Source organism: Macrotis lagotis, chromosome X (genome assembly GCF_037893015.1).
Source record: "Macrotis lagotis isolate mMagLag1 chromosome X, bilby.v1.9.chrom.fasta, whole genome shotgun sequence".
Taxonomy (NCBI): Eukaryota; Metazoa; Chordata; class Mammalia; order Peramelemorphia; family Peramelidae; genus Macrotis; species Macrotis lagotis.
Window position 1 is genome coordinate 634,210,087 of NC_133666.1, and position 25,085 is coordinate 634,235,171.

A 25,085-nucleotide genomic window follows, 5' to 3' on the forward strand; every position below is an offset into this window, starting at 1 on the left:
TTTTCCCCTAGAACTAAAGAAAGGATGCCATCGATTGACCATATAATACACTACATTTTTCCTATTTCTCTACTTTTTCTCATGCTGGGTTCCTGCCCTGAATGCCCTCCACTTCTCAATCTATGAAGCCTACCCTTTCTTGTGAAGTTTATATTCAAATAGTGTACATTCCACATTGTATACAGAATGAAGTACAAGGACAAGGAATGAAGATCATGACACCTTGATTAAGATCATGCCATCCTGTATACCACCTCAGTAATTATGTAACCACAGGAATGTCACTTCATCTCCTTCAACCTTAGTTTCCTTATCTGCAAAGGGGATAATCCCTGACCCAGCTACCTCACAGAATTGTAATAAGGTATTTTATAAACCCCAAGGTGATATAGATATACAGACTGTTTCTGTCCAGAAGTATTCACTATCACACCATTCACTGGTGAAACATGAATATGTCAAGTCATGAAGAATCAAATTTTCAGGTAATAGACATGTGAAAAACATGAAAACATGAAAAATAACTCACATTGTGCCTCTCTACTAACAAAAATCCCATGCAGCTTGGTCCTGTCTATCCCTAGCTATGACTGTACAAAACCTGGCCCTTCATTATATATTGCCTACCAAGCTTCTCCAAAGAGGTGAATTTAGGCTGTCTCCTAAGGCCAATCCCTTTAATTGGGCTTGTGGGTCCCACCCCTCTCTTCCATCTTTAATCTCTCCTCAACCCTACTACCTACAAAAAGACTGGGTTTACCTCTGCTTTATAAAAGACTTTACCTACTTGCTTGAGGTGAGTAGACCCAGGAAAGCAATGTATACAATGACAACAATACTGTAAAGACAAACAACTTTGAAAGATTTAGGAACTCTGAACAACATAATTACCCCAGTTCCAGAGGACTTGTAATGAAATGTGCTACCCACTCCTTGTTAGAGGTGATGGACTCAATGCAGACTGAGACCTATCTGGGGACGGAACATGGTCAACGCAGGAATGTGTTTTGCTCAACTATAAATATTTGTAACAAAGATTTGTTTTTCTTGTTTTCTCAAAGGGAGGTGGGAGGAAGAGGATAGGGACCTGAAAATAAAACTGAATATTGAAAATAAAAAGGAAAATCTTTTCCCAACCCTGTCACCCTCTCAAATTACCCAGCTCCTCTTCCTCTTTTCACTGAAAGTCCTACAAAGTTTAAATAAACTACATTGACTGCCTTCAGTTCTTCTTTTTCATTCATTTCTCAAATCCATGCATCTGGCTTCTGACAACAGCTTGTGACAAAAACTATGCTTTCAATTTCCAAGATTTTTATACTGATACGTAAACCTGATGGCTTTTCTTCAAGTCTCACCCCTATTTGACCTCTCTAGTTTTTGACATATCATATCAGTGTCCCTTCCTAGATGTTTTTCTTGCCCTTACTTCTTCCTCTTCCTTCTATCCCCCCCTTTCCCCCAGCTTAACATGCTCTCCTTTGTTTTCCCTCTTATCTGCTTGACCTCTCCCCTCCTAAACTGTACTAAGTCAGTACCCATCCATATCAGACCCCCTGAAAAAAAGGTATTCCCTAGAGACAGAATCTGGGACTTATTCCCTTCCTTTTCACTCTATATGTCCTAATTACTTTTCCAAGTTCTAGTGGCAAGTTATCAACTGACTAGTGAAAAATCTATTTGAATGAATGTCCTGCAGGCATCAAATCTGACATGTCTTAAAAAGAAACAGCCCTTCTAATTTCCCCATTTTTGTGAAAGGTATCTTCATCCTTCTACCCAGGTTTCTCTCTTTCTATCTGTACATCTTCTACATCACTATCCTTTTCTCTATTCCAAAACAGCTCTGAAGTTCAGGACTTCACTTCTTGCCTACCTTAACACAATACTCTCCCTAATTTATCTGCTTCCAGTTTCCTCCATCTCTGATTAATTCTTCACTGAGCTATCAAAAGAATCTTCCTGAAGTGCACATCTGACCATGTTATTCCCTGCTTAAGAAGCTACGGGAACTCCCAATTTGTTGCTTTAAAAAAAAAAGGTAAAATACAAAATCCTCGGTTCAACATTTAAAGACCAACATAATCAAGCTGTTTCATAGTCCCCTTTACATATAACTCCGCATCAGATTGTCTTGGCTGACAATTTCCCATATGCAATTTTCTATCTTCTACCACTAGGTCCTTGAACATATATGTGATCTTCCATGTCTGGAATATACTTCTTCACTCCACATCCTAAGAGCCTCTAGTCTGGGTCATCTACACCATAACTTCCTTGACATACACACATGCATGTACACATACAGAGGCACATACACATACATTCACCCACTAAATCTCTGGATTCACTTGCCTATGTACCTATCATCTCCCACAAGTACAATGTAAGTTCTCTGTGGACCCAGACCACTTCATTTTTGTCTTTGGATCTCTATGACCTTGTACATATTAGGTTCTTAATAAATATTTCTAAAACAGAATTGAACTATAGTTCATGTTTCTAGATCATCAAACATGTCTTCCCTTATAATAGCATAATGAAGGCTAGTCACAGAATTTAGAGTTAGAAGAAACCTTAGTGATTAATTATCTAAGTTAACTTTTATTTAATGGAGGAGGAATTTTGGACCCAGAGATGGGAAACAACTTGCCTAAAGTCAGTTAAGATTGGAAATATTAAACACAGGATTCAAACTTATATCCTTAGACTTTTGAGTCATGTACTCCCACCACACTATTTAAAAGACTGGGGTTAAGTTCAGCTCTATTAAGACATTAATGTTGGAAGTAGGAAGGAAGAAAGAATACTGATCCTGGCAGAATACACAAGGATAGATAAAATGTAAAACTGTAGAAACTGTTCCAGAAGTAGTAGTATGAACACAGAAAATTCTAAAGGGATGAGGCCATCAATTCTCCACCAAGCAGACTCACCCATCTATTATCAGCTGGTCATAGGGGGCTGGTTTGTCACACACAGGACACATCCAGGTAGGTTTTTTCTCATTCATCTGGAGGTAGAATACTGCATCAAAGCATTGCAGGTGGGCACAGGTCTCAGCTCGGCAAGGCATGGAGAGTCTCATCTTGACTAGCTATAGACCAGATATAGGGACACTCAAAAATGAGGAAGCAGATAAAGAGACAGATAATTGGGCTAGTATCCCAGTCCTCTCCTACCACTCAAAGTCTAGTGCACCATTCAAGGGGAGGCAAATCTCACCAGCCCTACCTCTTCCACTACTCCTATCCTCTAAATACTAAACTTATTCTCTGAACTGGTCAGAAGACTGAACAGTCTTCTCTGCCCCCATCCCTCATTTTAAGGGCAGCGTAGAGGTCTTTTTTTTGTAATCCTAATGTCTCTCATCTGATCAATTCCAATGGGTTAGTCAAACAACTGAGGAGAAGGAGATCAGCAATGACTACTAGCAATTTACTTGCCCCTACCAAGAGAAACAGTCTACAAGCTGAGAGAAGTCTGTACTCCTTTTATTGCTTCATCTGGGGTGGGAAAATTGGACTCTCCAGTCAAAAGCAACACAAGAGTTTGTTCAGACTTACCGGGCATATGAGAGACACTCGGACACCTGTGGTAGCAATTTCACTGTCAGGATCAAGACGCAACTTCTCTTTAACTGAAGAGACAAAAGAAGACCAACAAAGGTTGAAAGGGTAAGCAATATACCTTTTATCCATGAGCTGAGCAGAATGCTATACCTCTAGTCTGGATCTTCATATGCCTCCTAATTACCAGTCTTGCATATGGAAGATGCAAGATAAGGAGAATTGAGGGTAGCCAGTTTCTCTAGTCCCTTTGAGGGAATGTGGGAGAAGGAGAGGGGAGAACATCCTAATCTCATCTGTTTGCTCTTCATTTTGACTCCAAATTCTGCCTACTACCTCCAAGAAAGAACGAGTAGAAAGGGTTCACAATTCCATTTTAAAGTTCAGATTAGGCTACTGGCCAGCTCTGTACATTAAACTGACCAGAAACTGTAAATGGGGGGGTGAAGAGGAAAATAAAAGGGCAAGAGGGAGAGAAGGGTTGATGATAAACAGGACTCAGGCTTAATAATTACCTAACTATGTGATCTTGAGCAAGTCACTTAATCCCACTGCCTTGCAAAAGCAAACAAAAAAAGTCAATGGTAGTAATAAGAGAGCCAAATTTCTATCAGAGCATACTGTTATTTAAATGCTTCTCTCTGACTGTCAAAAGCTAACCAAAAGCATTAATTTTCAAAAATTATTAATAAGATATAAACAATAAGATAACCAATTACTTTTATATTTCATAGGCTTATGTGCTAAGTATATTTTAATAATAAACACATCACAATTTATATAGCTTGGTACTTCAGTAACATGCAGCAAGAATCAGTCTCCCATGGGTGCCAAATAAATAGCACAGGCTCCAGAACAGTTGATAGGTGAGGTCAGACTCAGGCCAGTCTCAGAATGGCTTCTATCAATCTCAAGTTATATTGGACCTTTAGAGATACCCCAGAAAGAGTTTGCCCACAGGCAGCTCAGATTTAACGAGTCGTGATTTCCAGCAAAATTAAGCACAAAGGAGAATTTTTAAAACTCTATAGGACTGGGGTATATGACAACACTTAAGAAAAGGAAGCAAATGAGAACCTCCTATGGTCTTCTGATGTCCCCACCTTTGTGGAAAGTAGGAAGAGAAGAAATGTATAGAAAGGGAAATATCTCAGTTATTTAGAAGCTATGGTATTGTCAAAAATCTAATGTGTCTACATCCTGTAGCACTCAAAATATTTTTATTATTTATGTGGAAACGTTCAATGTGTATGTGCAAAAAAAAAAGGAAGAGAAATAAAGCTATTACTGAAGTTAAGCAAAAAATAGATTTAAAAGCACGAAGTATCCAAGTAGTTCAAGTAACTGGTCTGAATTATATACTTAAACAAAAACTACATACATTAAAAAATTTTCCTGACCAAGACTTCAATAGGAAGTCCTTTACTCTGTATTCTCTCCTACTGTTGTTTTTAATAGTAGTAAATCTGTTTATTTCTTCTAATTTATTTCTTCTTCACTTTGGGACAAGAAAGCAAGTCTTTTCCCATTTCATTTTTCATATCTGTCCTTTTGCACAATAAAATAACATACTGATAATTATTTCAAACATTGAACAGTTGAACATATTAGGAGGTTCATAGTAATTTTATCATTACACAGAAAAGCAGTAATGAATATTTTATAGATAGTTCCCCTCCCCCTTTTAATAGCATCTTTAGGAAATAATAGCCAGATTGCTTGATCAAAGGTTTTAATTAATTTTATAATTCATTGTGTAATTCTAGATTGGTACACAATACTTTAGGGATATGTTAATCTGCATTTCTCTGAACATTTCAACGGAATATCTATACTTTTTTTCTTTTCAAAAATTCTCTTTGTCAAAGAACAAGCTAACACCTACTTATGGACTTACCAATTCTGTATGTTTCTGGAAGCATTCTAAAGGCTAAGTTACAATTCATTCATTATTAAGTCTCTATGTGCAACCCACTGTATTTCATGCTAAGGGAGATACATACAAAAACCAAGTAAGTCACTGTAAAATTCTTAAGGGCAAGACAATAAGGAAGGGAACCAATTATACTTCTGACAGTTTTACCTCAGAAAAATCTATTCACTGAGCTTTGGTAACTAATTACTCAGTTTTTTCCCAGAGCTGACTGAATGACTGCTAACTTTTGACTTCTGCATCTCAAAAAAAGAGGATGGTGGGAGAGAGATGACTGGTAGATTGAAAACCAAAGTGTTTGATTACCAAAGAACCAATGGTAGAGGGCAGCTAGGCAGCACAGTGGATAGAGCATCAGCAGTAGATAAAGCATCAACCCTGAAGTCAGAAGGACTTGAGTTCAAATCTGAACTCAGGCACTTAATAATTACCTAACTATGTGATCTTGAGCAAGTCACTTAATCCCACTGCCTTGCAAAAGCAAACAAAAAAAGTCAATGGTAGTAATAAGAGAGCCAAGTTTCTATCAGAGCATACTGTTATTTAAATGCTTCTCTCTGACTGTCAAAAGCTAACCAAAAGCATTTTCAAAAATTATTAATAAGATATAAACAGTAAGATAACCAATTATTTTTATACTTCATAGGCTTATGTGCTAAGTATATTTTAATAATAAACACATCACAATTTATATAGCTTGGTACTTCAGTAACATGCAGCAAGAATCAGTCTCCCAAGTTCAAAAGCCTGTTTCTCTCACTTATTAGCTACATGGTATCTGGCAAGTCACAATCTTACCTTCCTTAGTTGTGTAATGAGAATACTATTACTTGAGCTATTTGGGTCACTGAGCTGTTGCTGGAAGGAAATAGGAGTAAATATAAATGTAAACTACTGTTTACATGCACAGTACCTACTGTTATTCTAAAAAACAATACAAAACAAAAATCCCAGAGCAGCTCAGTCTATTCATTGGAGGGCAGCTTGGGATCATGACCCCTCCCACCTCCAACATTCCAGTACTCAGTGGGGCCCCTATTTGCATAATTTGCTGAAACCATAGCCAAGGTCAAGGGGACCTTGTAAGCCTGAGTTGTAATATACCTCTAAACCTGTGTACACTGTGACTACATTATCCAGGACTGTCCCTAAATCATCTTCCTGGATCCTTTCAACCACCAAGGTGGTAACAAGTACTGTCCCCAATTTAGAGCTGTGAGTGAGTGTTGAATCTATTCATTTATTTATTTATTTATTTAAGTTTTTGCAAGGCAATGGGGTTAAGTGGCTTGCCCAAGGCCACACAGCTAGGTAATTATTAAGTGTCTGAGACGGGATTTGAACCCAGGTACTCCTGACTCCAGGGCCGGTGCTCTATCCACTACGCCACCTAGCCACCCCATGAGTGTTGAATCTAGAGGCAGAAATACTGAAGTTCAAATCCTGATGCTGTATTTGAATTCCAGCTGTGTATGACCTGAGGCAAATCAGTTTTCTATATCAATTTCTCATGCCTAAAATGAATAATACATAATATATGTAATAAGAAGTATACATTGATAATGAGGTGGACACTTGGATTGCTAGAGCTAGCTCAGTATTTGGAAGACTCCCAAAAAAATGTGTGGGAGAAAAAGAGGTATTAGACTTAATAGCAAACTGAAGGTCTACAGAGCCACTGTGCTGACCTCATTACTATATGCCTATGAAACCTGGACAGCCTTGAGGATCACCAGGCAGGAGAAGATACCAGACACTGAGGTCCTTTCTTGAGCTAAACTGCCTAGCATTTCAACATTACTACAGAGAGGGCAATTATGATGGGCTGGATATGTTGTTAGAATGCCAGTAGGCTTGCCAAAAAAACTATTTTATGGAAAACTCATACAGGGTAAATGCTCACAAGGGGGTCAGAAGAAGCAATACTTGAGACATCCTGAAGGTTTCATTGAAGAACTTTAGAATTGACTGTACAGCTTAGTAGATACTGGCACAGGACTGCCCAGTAGAGCATGCCCTCATCAGTGAGGGTGCTGCAGTCCATGAGGAAGGCAGAAATGAAGCAACTCAAAAGAAACCTTTGTAAGTTTAGCATACCCACTCCAGGTGTTCACATAGATAATTAGTGCCCAACCTGTGGTAGAGCATTCCAAGCTCATATATTGATCTGATCAGCCACAGTAGAACATATTGTAATTTGTCTCAAACATAGTGATGTCATTTTATTTTGTTTTTTAGGTTTTTGCAAGGCAAACGGGGTTAAGTGGCTTGCCCAAGGCCACACAGCTAGGCAATTATTAAGTGTCTGAGGCCGGATTTGAACCCAGGTACTCCTGACTCCAGGGCCAGTGCTCTATCCACTGCGCCACCTAGCCGCCCCTAGTGATATCATTTTGGTTGTCTTTGATAATGAAGGAGAAGAACCAACCAATAATGGTGTTATATAAATGTTTACAAGTTGTTATTAATGTTTCACAGAATCAAGGTCTGAAATCTAGGTCTTCTGTCTACAAGATCAATGTTCTTTCCATTATACTACCATGGTAGAGGAGGTACGAAGTTAAGGTAACAGGGCAATGCCATACCATAGTCCTATGTCGCAATACTATTGTGTTGTAAAAAATGATGAAAAGGGGGAGCGGCTAGGTGGCGCAGTGGATAGAGCACTGGCCCTGGAGTCAGGAGTACCTGGGTTCAAATCTGGCCTCAGACACTTAATAATTGCCTAGCTGTGTGGCCTTGGGCAAGCCACTTAACAACCCCATTGCCTTGCAAAAACTAAAAAAAAAAAAAGATGAAAGGAACAGTTTCAGAAAAACTTCAACTACAGACATCAATCTATACAATAATAATAACATTATAAAAACAAACATCTTTGAAAGACTCAGGAACTCTCATCAACCTAATGACCAACAATTCCAGCGAGTTAATGATAAGACATGCCACCCATCTCCAGATATGATGGACTGAGTACAGAGACATATTTTTGGACATGGCCAAAGCAGGGTTTTGCATTGAATTCTGCATACATATTTGTAATTGGGACTTTTGTTTTTCTTGATTTCTTACTGGGGGGGGAGGGATGGGGGGAGGGAGGAAGGAATAAAGGAAAGGGAGAGAAAGTGGATTTTTGTGAAAAAATTTGTTTTTTTACTTGGGAAAAAAAGTCTCATTGTACAAATAACTTTCTAACAATCAAAGCTGTCTAAAAACAGACAGAACTGTGTTTCATGGGTGAAGAGCTACCTATCTTTTTAACAATTGACCTGCTAGGAATACTATGAAGGAACTCCTGTATTGGGTAGTGAGTGCTCTATAATATTCTTCCTAGTTCAGATTTTTCCTCTAAAGATTTGTTAGGCCAGACCCAGGCTGAGTCTCTGGGACAACTACTGTTTTCTGCTTTTCTTCCACTGCCTTACTTAGAAATTTGGTAGCCTTACCTATTTTAAGTTTTGTTTTGTTTTGTTTTTGCAAGGCAAACAGGATTAAATGGCTTGCCCAAGGCCACACAGTTAAGTAATTATTAAGTGTCTGAGACTGGATTTGAACCCAGGTACTCCTGACTCCAGGGCCGGCGCTTTATCCACTACACCACCTAGATGCCCCATTATCCTTACCTATTTTAACAGTGTTTTTTATTACCTGGCAAAACCTCTTCTTAGAAGGGCTCTGATGTAAATTTACGCTGAGATTTAATTCAAATCTTGTAATATTACCCTGGAATATTTGCATTTTCAGAATGATATTTCATTTGGAATGAAAGGCTCTCTGAAAATTAAAAAAAAATGGTAAATAATGGGGATATAGATGGGGCAAACATTTTGGAAGGAGTGCCGTTTTCTAAATAAGCCAAACTCATCCAATGTGGTGAAGACAAAGGACAAAGGATATGCCATGAGATTTAAAATTGGAAACGATACTAAAGATCATCTAGCCCAATCCCTTCATTTTTACAGATAAGAAAACTATATCTACTATACCTATGGTCAGAGAAATCCTGTTATACTAAAGGGGGAAAAAATCCTTATTGCTAGTGAGGAACAATCTTGAATTTAGGCATAAGAATTCGATTAGGTCTGTGTAAGGAAATTAATTAGACTGGTCAGGATACCAATTAAAGAAAACTTGTAATGGTTCAGAGCCCTTAAGCTTCTTCAGTCTTTGTTACAACATAGTACATCTGTGAGCTGTTACAGCTTTGTAAATCTGAAATAACTAGATAACAGTAACTAACTATATACTACAACTGAAGATGCAATATTGGGTTCCTAAGGAGGATTTTCTTATTTCAGACATACTCATAGATTTAGGGGCCTCAGAGATCACTGAAACCCAATCATCTCTAGTTGACACAGAGAGAGTGCTGCCCCTGGAGTCAAGTGTACCTAAATTCAAATCCAACATCAGATACTTACTAGCCATGTGACCCTGGACAAGTCACTTAACCCTGACTGCCCTGCATCCAGAGCCATCTCCAGTTGTACTGATTCATATCTGGTTACTGGATTCAGATGGCTCTGGAGAAAGAGAGACTTGTGACTTAGCACAGCAACCCCTCACTCAAATGCAATTCATGCTTGTCATGACATCACCTCCCTGATGTTTTTTATGGTCTTCTTCAGAAATGAAGGACAAACCTAATAGTACATGATGAAGAAAATGGATGCCCTAAAAGGTGAGGTGAATTACCCCAAATTCTACAGACAGTAGCAGGAGAGAGATGGGGAATTAGGCATACATACACACACCTCCTTACTCCAAAGTCAGTCCTCTTTCCAGAGTATAAGAAGCTAACTCCTCAGTTCATCTGTCACTACAAAGTCCCCTACCCTGTTTTCTGTCCCTCAGGACAGAATAAGTGGCATCTCCTGACTCTCTTGGCCAATTCTTAATGGGTCAGAAACAGCCTGTTTTGGGTGACAGTCAGTTTCCTTTCTTTGCTGCTAGCAAGGTGGATTGGAGAGGTAGACTTTTGTTCCATGCAAGGAAACTGATCAGTGAGAGATATGGAGTAAACTTTTTTTTTACATTTTTCCAAGGCAATGGGGTTAAGTGTCTTGCCCAAGGCCACACAGGTAATTATTAAGTGTTTCAGACCGGATTTGACCTCAGGTACTCCTGACTCTAGGGCCGGTGCTCTATCCACTGTGCCACCCAGCTGTCCCCAACCTTATTTTAATGTGAAACCAACTGCAAAGGCCAACAAACCTGTGGCTAGTACAAGTTAATCTCCCTCATACTAAGGCCTTAGAGCAGTACCTAAGTCACTACAAGTTAGGTTTAGAGGAGCAGGCTTTGAGATTTCACCAGGAGAAAAAATGATCAATATTTGGAGCAGGGAAAAGGGAGGAGTAATGAGAAGGAGAAAGACAAAAATGAGAGTAGCACTGCCACCTTTGGCATCTGGATCAGTACGAGATTGGACTGACAAATTTGTTTTAGGTATAGTGTTCCAGATGAATGTGTTTTAGGTTAGGAGACATGCTCTAGGCTGATGGAAACTTTTTAGTGGAGGCTATGGAATTTCCATGCTAAAAAGTTTTAAGGACAGTACTGACCCTTAATTACTTGAGATGGCTTTGGCATTGGCCTGCCTTTCAATTTGATCCTAAAGTCAAAGGTCTGCTAACTTGGATTTAGTGATGCAGCTCGCTTTTGTTTGGAAATGGAAAGAATACCTTACTAGGAGTCAAAAGACCTGGATTCTTCCAATCTTGAGTCTATCATTACTTGTATGCCCCAGGTGACCCAATTCCTCCCTCTTTTATTAAAAAAATAAACATTAAGGGGTGGCTAGGTGGCACAGTGGATAAAGCACCGGCCCTAGAGTCAGGAGTACCTGGGTTCAAATCCGGTCTCAGACACTTAATAATTACCTAGCTGTGTGGCCTTGGGCAAGCCACTTAACCCCATTTGCCTTGCCAAAAAAACCCATTAAGCACCTATATGCAAGGCCAAGTATTTGGCTTACAAAGATGAGAGACACAGACCCTGCTCTCAGGGAGATCCTCTTAGCTTATGCATCTGTTAAAAAAAAAAAAAGGCAGCAAGAAGTCCTAGGAGTATCATTCTGGCATTAGGAGACCTTGGCTTTAAACCTGGCTCCAATATTTGTTTCTTGTATGACCTCTGGAAATTCACTTTACCTCAATTTCTTCAGTTATAAAAGGACCTCTAACCTCTGTTCCAGGTTTAAAATCCTCTGATCCATTATTTTATCTCAACTGGGTAAAATGAATCGCCATGGTCAAGTTCTAAGTTTTTATTTCAAGTTCTAAATTTACTCTTCTGTTAAGTTTCCAGAAAGTTCTGAAAAATGGCAGCATCCTTGGAAGCAACTCTCATTTGGATGTACAAGTTCTGGCATGTTTGTTTACCATAGTCATCTTACTTTGAAAGCATAATTTTAGGAAAATGATTGCCAAATTTTAGATGTGGTATTATATTAGTTATTATAATTATACTATTTAGATATTTAGTCCAGACCTTTATTTCAATAAGGAAACTGAGATAGGACAGAAATGACTATGGAAGGGATGGAGAAGGCCCCTTTTTACAAACAGATGCTGTTAATATGCCTTTAACTGGGTCATTTTCCTCTTTAGTAAAAATTTGTTGTTCAGTTGTTTTTCTGTCATATTTGACTCTTCATGACCCCATTTGGAGTTTTCTTGGCAAAGATACTAGAATGGTTTGCCATTTTCTTTTCTAGTTCATTTTATTTTTTACAGGAAACCAAGGCAAACAAGATAAAAGTGACTTGCCCAGGGTCACCCAGCTAGTAAGCAATCAGTACAGATTTGAATTCAGTCTAACACTCTATATCTACTATACCACCTGGCTACCCCTTAGAAAAGATAGTCCTTAGGAAATTTCATTTACATTATTTCCTAAAAAAGACTTGTTTTTCCCCCTACAGATTACATAAAGGTAAACTTCAATTCTATCCTGTCCACCAAATGATCATAACCTCATAGTCTCTTTGTGTTTAAAACTTCATACCACTTCACTTATCAGATTGAATAAAATGACAAAAAAGGAAAATGATTAGTGTGGGGTGGGGGGGATGTGGTAAAACTGGGACACAAATGCCCAGTTGATGGAGTAGTGAACTAATCCAATCTTTCTGGAGAATAATTTGGAACTATGTCCAAAGAGGAACCAAATTGCATACCCTTTGATCCAGCAATACTACTGCTAGGTTTATACCTCAAGGAGATCATTGAAAAAAGGAAAAGACTCATACATACCAAAATATTTATAGAAGCTCTTTATGTAATGGCAAAGAACTGGAAATTGAGAGGATGGCTGAACAGAGTATGTGAATGTGATGGTATACTATTGTTCTATAAGAAATCATGAGCAGGCAGACTTCAGAAAAGCCTGGAAAGTCTTGCATGAACTTGCTGAGTGATGTGTGCAGAACCAGGAGAACATTGTACACATTAACAGCCAACATTGTGAGATGGTCAATATGACAGACATACTCCTCTCAGCAATTCAGTGATCAAGAACAATCTTAAGAAACCTGTTATAGAAAATGGTATCCACATCTACATCCATTTTGTTTGAATACAGAGCAAAGCATATTATGTTTACTTTTTCTTTCTTTCCCATGATTTATTTTCCCTCTTTAGTTCTGATTCTATTTTCTTAACATGACTAATATGGAAATGTTAAAAATGATGTATATGTATAACCTATATCAGGTCACTTGTTTGTCATGGGGAAGGGGGAGGGAAGAGAAAGTGGTAGAAAAATGTGACTCAAAAACTCAGAAAAAAGAATATTAAAAACTATTTTTGTATATATAACATTTAAATAACATTCAAAAAAACCCTGCAGAGGTCATGTATACTTCCCACAATTCTAAAGTAATACAATTTCATTTTCCTTTTAACAATCCTCCCATTTGGTCAATTCCAAAGAAATCTCCATCAGAACTGAAGATGGGAATTCTGACTTAACCAAATTAGGAATCCTTACTTGCAAGGCTCTTCACTTTGTTCACATATGTAAACTTAAAAAGGAATTCCAACCAGAGAGTTAGCAATAAATATTACATACTACTGCTTGGTTCACTCCCTCAATAAAAGCTCCAAAAGAAGAAAATGCTTACTTGCTTCTAATAGGTATAGTAAACTAATGGGAAAAGGGAGTAGTAGCCTAGACTCACAGAGAACTGAGGAGGAATAGATGGAACATCAGAGACTAGATAGTCTAATCCTCTTATTTTACAGATAAGGACATTAAGGCCCAGAGAAGGGTTAGCATTGAAAACTTCCTGACTCCAACTTCAAGGTTTTTCCACTTTATTTCTAATCTTTCATTAACTTGATAATTGGCACAATAATACCACAAGCAACAATACTACAAGACTGACTTTGGAGGTATGAATATTCCAGAGTTGTTAAGGCAGGGAAGCCCTGGTATGAGGCATACAACGTCAGACTTTTCACTCATTTCCCAAGTCCCTGTTAGGAATAAGTTCAATTGCTTACCAAGTGCTTTGCAGAGCTCTGGATGTTTGATTCCGATAGTTTTCAACCTCTGCAGTAGTTCTGATGAGGTCAGCTGCCGTACTAAGTATAAACCCACTGAGTAACTCTGGAAAATGAGAACAAGGAGTCAGTGAACAGAATAAGTAGTCTTAGGCAGTCCAATCTTGCCCCTGGTCATATTACTCACCTTTCCATAATTCCCCCAAGTAACAGTGATTCGGTTTGTTGCTGAAGATAGATACATGAGGTGTGTGAGATTAATGGGGCGACAGGGCCGCTTTGGCTCCACTCCAGGTTTATTTGATGGATAGTAGCCCTGAAATCAGAAATTATTCTTTATTTTGTCCAGAAGAAGGGAAGGAGATGGTTAATTTTTTAAAAATTCAAACCATCACCCAGTCCAGAGTATTTTATGATAAATTTAAAATATTAGATCAACTACACTCCTCCCACTCCCTTCAAGTCCATCTCTATTAATAGTCCTTTTAGCAGTAGGCCTGGCTCCTTAGCAAATACCAACTAACAGAGAGATCCTGGGAGTCTGGGATGACTTACCGGGACTGAGCAGTAGCTGTGGTTGACTTTCACTGCAATGTTAGGAGGGTACTGATCCTCCTGGGGACAGCTAGTGTCTGTGTAACAGATTCTGCAACAGAAGGAAGGACTGTGTGATGCTTCACTCCCCCACGGATACCCTCCCACCCTTCTGAGACTCCAGTTCTGTTTTGAGATCAGAATCCAGCATACCCTACCCGCTCCCCATCAGAATCCAGCATACCCTACCCGTTTCCCCACTTCCCAAGGCCTTCATCTAGGCTTAGGCAAACCTAGATATCCTGAGCCAAGTCAGTAATATATTGTTAGTAGGCAAGATGCAGACAGACTGCAGAGAGCACACAGCTTTCTCTCCTGCCTGCTTCAGCATAAGAACTGCTTATCAAAAGAACTTTATGGGGTTGCTACAAAGTTCTTTCTGGATTTCCCTATAAGCTTCTTCTCCTTTTATGTCTTCTGGACTTTGGAATTCACTTACCTTAGTACCACTTGAACTGATTTCACTCCAGGCTGCAACTCCCTGGCAAAGTAAATCCAACGGAAAAAGAAAGAAGCTAATAAGGTAAAGAACATTCCAGGACGTCAATACTATATCCAACATTGACAATATTTTTTCATCTTATCTTGTAATCTAGGTAGTAGCCTTCTTCCAAAGGGCTCAAAGTGATTATACAAAACCTTTAGCCAAAATACAAAAAACTCATACTACAATACCACAAGGCCAGAATCCATCTATGAGGTAGATATAGAGTTTCAATAAACCCACAATGTGTGGAGTTGTTGATGAGAGACATTCTTCTCTGGCCCAGCTGGGTCCGAAAGCACCAATGGAACTAGAAACAGCCTGGTGCCTCTTCCCAACCAGCCAGTCACGGCCATTTTAAAGATAAAGAAATTGAAGCACCACATGGTAAAACAGTTTGCCTGACAGATAATGGCACAATGTATAGTTCCATACTCCAAGTTTTCTCTGGTCTGGCTCCTCAGCTAGGACAGCAATTCAAAGTCTTTTCAGTAATAGTGTCTACTTTTTCTTTCCCCCTGATGAGACAGTGGGCAAATTTGTAATGGCTTTCACCCAGTCTTTCCTTTGTGCTATAACCAGATCAATTCTGTCCAATCCCTGAGAACTGAAGTAATATCTGCTGAATGCCTGTCACTGGACTACAAATATAAAATTAAAGACTCTCTGCCTTTAGGGAGTTTACAATCTACTGAGGGAAAAAAGTAAACATGTATCTAAAGAGAAAGCCTCTACAAAGTTTTTTTTTGGGGGGTGGGGGTGGGATGGGATAGATCAGGTCTAAGAAGGATAGTTTACTTACATGAAGAGTCTCAAGGGGGCCCAATGATAAGGTAGGGAAGAGTAGGGCAGAGACTCTGTAGGGATGGAGCTGACAGAGAGGGTGGTAGTTACAGAAGTGAATTTCAGCCTAGATTGCCCATGGCTTTGAATTATAGGAATTCTGAGTACTTTATTATTATCATTATTATGTCTTTAATAGAAGCAAAAGAAACTTGGATTTCATTATCAATCCCTGGAAAACAGTAAAAAGAAGGCAAGACAAGTCAACTTCAAAGACTGGGTAATGGGCACCTTGGGTTGGAGAAATCTAAATTCCATACTTTTCTTTCCTTGATTTTGCAGCCCCTGATTACTGGGTATATGCCATTATAGGGACAACTCAAAATGCACCTAAAAGCTTCTGGCCAATTTGTTTTTCTGTTTTCTTCCTGGCAGTACTTCTAACTATATGAGAAAAAATTCTCAAAAACACTAATGGTAGGGCAGCTAGGTGGCACAGTAGATAGAGCACTGGCCCCAAAGTCAGGGAGAACAGGAGTTCAAATCTGACCTCAGACACTTAATAATTACCTAGCTGTGTGGCCTTGGGCAAGTCACTTAACCCCATTGCCTTGCAAAAAACAAAAAAACGAAAAACTCCCTCAAAGTACAGCATCCTGGGTAGACACTAGTCAAATTTTAAGCAGGGGAAAGAAGAATCTTTAAGCAATATGATCCATGAAACTATTTGGTCAGGTAGGGGCCTTCTTACTCTAAGATGCTGTGAGCTTCCCCCAGCTGGCTGACCACATGACCAAAGGAAAAGCTACATGGTAAAACAAACAACTGCACAACCAAGAAAAATAGTATATCTGTTACATAAGCTTTTTTCTTCAAAATGGTATCAAGATTTAGAGTGTTTCTAAAGTCTATTCCAGTTCTAACATTATATGACTAATCTGGGTCTTCCTGAAGCCACTGTTTGTCATTTCAACCTTATCCGTTTTTTTAAAAGTAATACCAAAGGTAGGAGTTGAAAAAAAATTAAACTTAGTTCACTGTAGCATGAATAGATTTTAGGATGGCTAGATAAAGAAGGAAATTGGATTCAGTGAAGGAACCATCTAAATCTGTCCCTAAAAACTGTCTTGGCAAACATTAATCAAACACAGCAAGCAGGTTGACTCCTGAGTCTGGCTCCATTCCCTACCACAAGTACAGCAGTAAGGGCACTGATCTGATACAGAAAAGCATCATCATTCTCAAGGAAGTTGGCTGGACCATTTGGAAAAGTCCTGGAGAAAAAGCCATATCCCTACAAAACTTAACCTGGCATCCCAGGAGAGTACAGGAAAGAGTCATTTCAGCTTTACTTCTGAAATATCTGCTTTGCAAATAAAGACTCTTAGAGTCCCGGCCATGTTTTAGTGAAGACAGAGCATGCAGAAGAGTGATAGTTATTAGAATGTACTGTGAAGGAGAGTGTTCCTTTGGATGTTGGGGGAAATTGTTTGTCCTTCTATTTTTGGTGTATCTTCTCAGTAAATATATACCTTTGTTTAAAAAAAAAAAGCACAGAGATGCTTTTCTGAGGCTCAGTTCAAAAGTACTGAGGCTACAGCAAACTACATTCAGATACTGAATCTTCCCAGGAATGGACCTAAAGAGTTCATTGTTCTGGGATTTCCACTACTCTCTTGTTCCTCAGGTAGATCCATCCAATCCCTTTTGTGACTGGGTCACAAGAAGTAGTAAGTTGAAGTGAAAAGGTCGTTGGATTTCTAATCAGAAAACCTGGATTAAAATTCCAACTCTTCCTTTTGTCTCGCGTCTTTGCTAGTGGCGCCATGGGTCACCAGCAGCTGTACTGGAGCCACCCTCGTAAATTCGGCCAGGGGTCTCAGTTGTGCCGTGTTTGTTCCAACCGCCCTGGCCTGATCTACAAGTATGGCCTGAACATGTGCCACCAGTGCTTCCGGCAGTATGCAAAAGACATCGGCTTCATCAAGTTGGACTAAGTCTTATTTCCGGACCTCTGCTTCATTAATTACTCTCAGTGGCCACCATTGGATTTCAGTCTGTACAACTATTTGATCTACCCACCTGAAGATTGATTCTGTTGTGCCTGCAATGCTAATTTGTATATGTAATTAAAAAAGGTCATCTCAGTTATGACTAAAATTTAGTATGAACTTATTGACCCTTCAACGAATATGTGAAAATAAAAAATAAGATATTAATCATAAAAAAAAATCCCAGCTCTCAAATAACACCAATGTGATTTTAAGAAAGCCATTTCCCCTTCTGTGGACTTCAATTTTTCTCTTTTATTGGACAAAGGGATTGAAATAGGTATCCCAAGTTGGCTTTCAGCTTAAATCCTATGATTCTACTAACAACAATTAGCTCTAATCTGAAGACCACTCTTTAATTAGACTTGTATAAGGGGAAGAGTGCTGGATTTGGAGGCAAGAGCTAAACTTCTGTCTTGGCTCTGATGTTTACTAGTTTTATGACTGGGCAAGTAGATTTACAACTGTGAGTTTTAATTTCCTCTTCTGTAAATGAGGATAGCAATATTTGATTTACTGACCTCACAGTTGAAAGATGAAGTTATAAAGCTTAAGACATAAATATGCCAGTTGTTATTCTTATCAATGCTTTTGTCAGAGTGACCGTCAGGTATATACAGTATATACAGGGCAAAGAGCACCAGGCTGCCTTTAAATTCCTGACCTTGCTACTTACCTCCTGGTCAGAACTGCTCACCTTCTCTGGACCTCTCAAGTTCTATATAATACTAGGTGTGTGAGAGTGGGGTAGAGTAGGTGGGGAGGGATAGGATTAGGTTAATTCTGAGATCCCTTTCAGCTTCATAAATTTCTGACTTTTTCATTTTTCCAACATCAACTCCAGACATTTGCTAACAGTTATGAAATGAGATGGAGGTATCTAGAAGTTCCTCTAGAACTCTGTGTCATATTTAATAACATCCGGAGACCACACTACCTTATGAGGTAGGACAGAAACATGAAATAAATGTTATATAGTTAGAGAAGTCAGGGAAAGAACTCTAAATGTAAGCAGGAAAGTGAGAGGTGAGGTAAATTTACCTGGAGTTTCTGATCAGTTCCACTTGTCTCGGCGTCAACGCAAAAATGCATGGGCTCTCCTGCAGCTTCTCACTATTCTGTGGGACTAAAGACAAAGGAAGAAGTTTTATTTTTCAGCACCAAGCAGGTTGATAAGCACATTTCTGTGCAATAAAAGAGCAAACAGACTAGGCTGTACACTAGAGAATTAGATGAAGAAGAATCTCAGGACTAAGAGGAAAGAAAAGAGGGAAATCCTCCAACACTTTCTTATGGAAGACCAGATACAAGATACAGTTATTTATCAATGGGTACTCATTAGATTAACAGAAATCTGGTGTTAGAAAGGTGCTTGTCCTGATTTCCACCCTGATCAGACCAAAACTACAATGTCAACTTTAGTTCTACAAGTCCTGTTTAAAGAACCCTGACAAACTGTAGTGAGTGCAGAAGGTGATCAGACACTGGGATCATACAGTGTGAGGATCAGTGAAAGGAGATGGGGAGGTTTCCCATGGAGAAGGGTTGATGTGGAGGAAGCTCTGAGCACCATCTCTAACTCTCTCTAGAGTGGTCACGTGGAAGAACTCCTGCCTACCAGGGTACTGCACGCTTCTATTATCTGTTGTTCTGTCTGCCCACAGAGGGTAGAACCCTAAAATGGAAGACCAGAGATTTCAACCTAAAGAGGATCAGACCTCACAATTAAAATGGACCAGGAGGTAGGGCAAGACCAGGAAAAGATTAGATATGATACAGAGGTTGCTTGCTTCAGGGGTTAGACTGTATGACTGCTGACCAATTTCCTCATTTTGCCACTGGACCTGAATGCTTTAGGGGGGTTATGTCCTCCAAACTGAGCTTTGGCCTTTAGTCAACTTCAAAATCCTGGACTGTTAAGCCAGAAGAAGGAAGAAAAAAATAAGTAAACCTTTCTCTGTAGCAACTCAAATTTTTTCCCACAAGAATAGGGATGTAAAGGATTTTAAGAATCATTTGTCCATTCCCCTCATTTTATAATTGAGAAAATTGAAGCCTAGAGAAGCTGTGACTTGTTCACAACCCATAAAAAGATGGGGAACCCAAGACATTTATTTGACTCTAAATTTTTTTCATCATCCATGATACAAGCAATTAAAAAAAAACAGTGGTCTGGAGTTGAAAAGTTGAAAAGAGGACCAAGTATTTTGCATCTAAAAGGATAGCAAACAGTTATCCATAGAATGACAGTGAGAGTTGATTTTTCTGGTCTTCTTTCAGCCCTGTAAAATCAAAGCACTTCTCTAGCCAAAACCAGTTCAGTTTCTCCTGCAGCTGTTGGTGTCAGGTTGACAGAGGGGAAGGAAGAATGGAGGCAGCACAGGTGGGGTCAGGAGAAATATATGGTAGGAGCCAGAGCCAGGTACTAAATATTGTGAAGGGTAAGGGACTTCATTACCTCCTTTGAAATTTCCTATTTCTTGAGAACAGCCGAGAATAGAAGGGGGGAGGAGGGAACGTCTGACATTCACTCATAAGGCCACTCAACTAGCAATGTTTATGAATTTCATATTTCTAATTTCTATAAGGCTATGAATGCAAGAAAGCAACAAGATGGCTTTCCGATTCAGAAATCTGGAAGAATCCTTGGGAGTTTACTTCTCTGGAGTACATCTGAGGAGTCAAAGTTTGGTCCTAAAGTCTCTTACTCTTCCCCAAAACAAGGTGTCATCCACTTATGAAGTTACAACAAACCGGTTTGAGTTTCCTGTAAAATATGATGTCATGGGGGCAGCTAGGTGGCACAGTAGATAGACCACCAGCCCTGGAGTCAGGAGGACCTGAGTTCAAATTTGACCTAGGACACTTAATAATTAATTACCTAGCTGTGTGACCTTGAGCAAGCCTTGCAAAACAAAAACAAAACACGATGTTATAAAATCTATTCACAAGCGATCAAAGAAACATAAGAGTCGAAGACTCCTCATCTAGACCAGAGATTCTTACTGCAGCAGTCTGGTGAAGTCCTTCAATCATTTTGAAAAAGTATAATATTTTTAAATGCATTTTCCCATAGAATCACAATGGAAACTAATTATATTGAAATACAGCTATTTTTGGTTTTGATTTTTTAGTCCAGGTTAAGATCTAGACCAATCTGATTTGATAAAGGCCAAAAGAAGTGGAGAGACTTTGCCAGCTAATCATGCACCGAGTCTGGTTCTAACAAAGAGTCGTGAGTCTAGAGCTAATAAAGAGTCACAAGTCAGGTCTCAAAATTAACTCTGGGGACTTTTCTACAAACGTGACATGAGAAGTTCCAGAAACCCTGGTTACTTGTCATCTCCTCAATCTCCGCCTTCCCACTGTCACAAAGCCACTCTTCTAGACTGGAGCCTCAGACAGCTCTGGGGAAAGAAGTGGCCTGTATTTCCCCAAAGTCTTAAGATCTTCAAGAAACAGTGATTAAAAAAACCAAGGATGGGGCTGGCAGGCCAAGCAGCTGCCATCTAGTGAGCAATCAATGGAGACTTCTGTTTTCAGCAAATACCAGAGAACTCAATATCCATGGCATGCATGAAAAAAGAAGCCTAGAATAGATTCTCAATGTTGTAAACATGTTAACATTTTTTAACATGTCTGTTTCCTAAAATGCCCCCCCCTTCCTTTGACTTGCTCTATAGGATAGCAAGAGGACAATACAGAGCAGGTAAAAACAAAGGATATCAATAATAATTTTTAAAATGTGTTTCTAGCAATCTAGTTCTAATTGGAAATGGATGCAAAGACACAAAGAAATATCCTTAATTTGTCATCTATGGCAAAAGGTGTAAAGACAGTAAACAAGACTAGTATTCAACTGAAGAATACAGTCTTCAGAATGGAATGGTCAGGGAAGCTGAAAGATGAACTTCAGACCTATAAAGATTATTCAGGCTCAGATTGGGTCCAAGGCTGGAAGGGACCAAAGAAATAATCTAGTCTAACCCTGAAAACATTTCTAGCAGGGAAAATATGGTGAACAAAAACATAAGGGGAGAAAAACTGTGAGACAGAATAGGATGAGATAAGCCTAGAAAACAGAGAAGAGACTGCAGAAGGTCTTGAAGCCAATCTGAAGAGTTTAGTCTTGAACGCAGAGTTTTGTGCTTCTCTGATTATATTACACTTTTACACATCATACCGTACATTATAGTGTTGTATCTGGCATGTCTCCTATTATAAACTTGCGGAGGCCGAAGGCGATCACATCATTTTTTTATTCTCCACAATACTTCATTTCTCTACAGTAGGTGCTCAACAATATTTTGGATGAACAAATGATCCTGAACTTTTGTTGTGATAAGTTACTTTAAAAAAATGAATAAAGCAAACTTCTGTTATCTCCAGTAGAGAAGTCAACTGAGAGTCAAACTAGGGAGGCCAAATTCTGAAGAACTGGAGTAAACTGTTTCCCAGGCTTTGATGGTTCAGTACACAGTACTAAAAGTAACAGAATTGGTGTCAGGAAGCATGACATGGGGAAAGAAAGGAAAGGTGGCACATATCAGGTCAGAAGAAATGGTATGGTAGTTCTGTGATCTTAAAAGTCAAGAATTGGTACTAGAGTCACGTGGGCAGAAATATAAAGCGGCATTTTTTCCATTCATCTAAGTTTTGGCAAAGGAGATGTCTTCTCATACCTGTTCTTTGGGACCAATCTTGACCATTATAATTTCAAAGCATTAGATTTCTCTTATTCTATTGTTCTTTCATTTACATTCTTGCAATCACTGCATAAATTGTTTTCCTGGTTCTCCTTATTTCACTTTATATCAGCTGATAAGTCCTGACAGGTTTCTCCAAATTTTTTCCTTTACAGTGAGATAATATTCTAATACATAGACATGCCATAATTTGTTCAGCTATTTTTCCAACTGATGAGCTTCCACAGCATCTCAATTTATGCTCTAATGAAAAAGGACTGGCTTGAAAGATTTTGATACACACAGGTCTTTTTCTCTTTTATCTCTCGGGGGAAGGAAGAAAAAATATAGACCTTGTAGTGGTGCCACTAGATCTAAGGTTATACACAATTTAGTGACTTTTGGGATATGGTTCCAATGTGATTTCCAAAATGGTTTAATGGTTGGGTCAATTCTTAATATACCCATCATTCTAGAATGTCTCTATTTCTGCCAATCAGATTCTAGGTATAAGGTAGAGCTTTTTTTTTTTTTTTTTTAGGTTTTTGCAAGGCAATGGGGTTAAGCAGTTTACCCAAGGCCACACAGCTAGGTAATTATGAAATATCTGAGGCCGGATTTGAACTCAGGTACTCCTGACTCCAGGGCCAGTGCTTTATCCACTGCACCACCGAGACGCCCCTATGAGGTAGACCTTAAGAGTGTTTTTAGTTGGTATTTTCTCAGTGATTTGGAGTATTTTTTCATATGGTTGTTGAAAGCATACTAATATTCTATTACATTCAGATATCAAAATTTTTTTAAAAATCTATTCTAAATGCTTTTTTTCCTACTACAAAGAGACACTATAAATACTTTTGGTGTATGTGGGGACTTTCTTTTTCATCATTCACCTCCCTGACATATATGTCTTCTAGTGAAAACTCTGGGTCAAAGTATAAAGACATTTTAATCTCCTCTTCGCATAATTTCAAACTTTTTCAGAATGATTGTTTCAATTCATAACTCCACATATTTAGTGTGCCCATATTTCTCCAGCCTCTCCAATATTGACTATTCTGAGGGAATATTTTTAACTGGGTCCCACTGAAAAAGTCAGAGTTGCTCAGTTTCCTTTCAATTACATTCCATGCTTAATTATTTAGAAATAGGGACAATAAGTTTAAAGACATAGGGCAGAAGAAGGTTTGGGAATCACTTAAAAACTTTCTAATGATTAAATAATCTGATTAAGCACCTACCTATGAACAAGGTACAGTACTAGGTATCGGGGGTTACAAAGATGAAAGCAACAAACACTTCCTGTGCTTACAAGGCAGGAACAATTAAATAATAATTCTTAACAATCAGAACAGTACATTAGTCAAACAGGCAGTTGAGAAGAATTAAATTATACAAGCTTGGATGTCTTTTTTTTTCAAGGCAAACGGGGTTAAGTGGCTTGCCCAAGGCCACACAGCTAGGTAATTATTAAGTGTCTGAGACCGGATTTGAACCCAGGTACTCCTGACTCCAAGGCCGGTGCTTTATCCACTACGCCACCTAACCGCCCCTTTTTTAGGTTTTTTTTTTTTTTGGATGTCTTTCATAGAAGTAGGTTGATGATTTGTTGAGCATGTTATAGAATAGAAGCAGGGAACAATCTGGCCCCAAAAATTTTTGATCTGGTACTGCCACAGCAACCACAGGTAGGTTGCAAAATTCAATAAATCTAGCAGTTTTTAAGGTGTGAATTAATTAAATGTTTGACCAAAATAACAGGAGTGGCCCTCAAGTGATGTTATAAATATCCAAATGGCCCTTGGCAGGAAAAAAAAAAGATTCCCCACCCCTGTTGTAGAGAAATTTCTGCTCAGGGACAGGTCAACCTAGATGTCCCCTGTGGTCTTTGTCAATTCGGTTTTCCAGCTACTAGCACATATAATATCTGTTCTAATAATTTCTCTGCTACTGTAGATCACTATGATTTTTTTTTCTTCCAGTACAATCTTTTAAATTCTGTCTGTCTTTCCATTGCCAGGATACTTAGCTAAGTCCTAGTCACCTCTTGTTTATATGTTCTATTAAGTCATTTTTATATAATTTAATGTTTCTCTTTAAATACTTCAGTCTTTTCAATTCCTTCCTCATGTGGCATGATTCTACAAGTGGTGGATTCCCTATCACTGGACAAGTTCCCTGGATTCCTGAAATCAAGTTCTGAGATGCACTTTCATTTGATTTTATTTGACCTCAAACTCAAACTTGCTCCTCTAATGAGACAAAAATTTTATTTACCTGCAAACATCAATGTATTGTTTCCCAAATTGGAATATATATATATATTCAGATTCTGAACCTTTACAAAATGTTGGTTAAAAAATCTAGGAAAGAACTACCATAGTTTAGAGAGAATGAAAAAATTCATATTCCTAACTGAAACATGTTAAAGTAGCTACTGTGTTAACTACATAAATTATATATATGGGGTGGCTAGGTGGCA

General features: G+C 38.7%; 2 protein-coding genes across 2 annotated transcripts in view; one reads left to right on the top strand and one right to left on the bottom strand.

Moving 5' to 3' along the window:
- PIAS4 (protein inhibitor of activated STAT 4) overlaps window positions 1-25,085 on the bottom strand; it is a 53,305-nt gene that overhangs the window by 15,605 nt on the left and 12,615 nt on the right. Inside the window, exons 3-9 of the mRNA XM_074204034.1 lie at window positions 18,960-19,044; window positions 15,040-15,081; window positions 14,562-14,652; window positions 14,194-14,322; window positions 14,007-14,112; window positions 3,567-3,640; window positions 2,937-3,097 (exon numbers count right to left, since the gene is read on the bottom strand). Of these exons, the coding sequence (XP_074060135.1) occupies window positions 2,937-3,097; window positions 3,567-3,640; window positions 14,007-14,112; window positions 14,194-14,322; window positions 14,562-14,652; window positions 15,040-15,081; window positions 18,960-19,044 (688 nt within the window). The remainder of the gene's footprint in view (window positions 1-2,936; window positions 3,098-3,566; window positions 3,641-14,006; window positions 14,113-14,193; window positions 14,323-14,561; window positions 14,653-15,039; window positions 15,082-18,959; window positions 19,045-25,085) is intronic.
- On the top strand, window positions 17,650-17,881 carry LOC141500648 (small ribosomal subunit protein uS14-like). Its single transcript, XM_074204035.1, has one exon. The coding sequence runs from the start codon at window positions 17,694-17,696 to the stop codon at window positions 17,862-17,864; it is 171 nt and encodes a 56-aa protein (XP_074060136.1). The 5' UTR covers window positions 17,650-17,693; the 3' UTR covers window positions 17,865-17,881.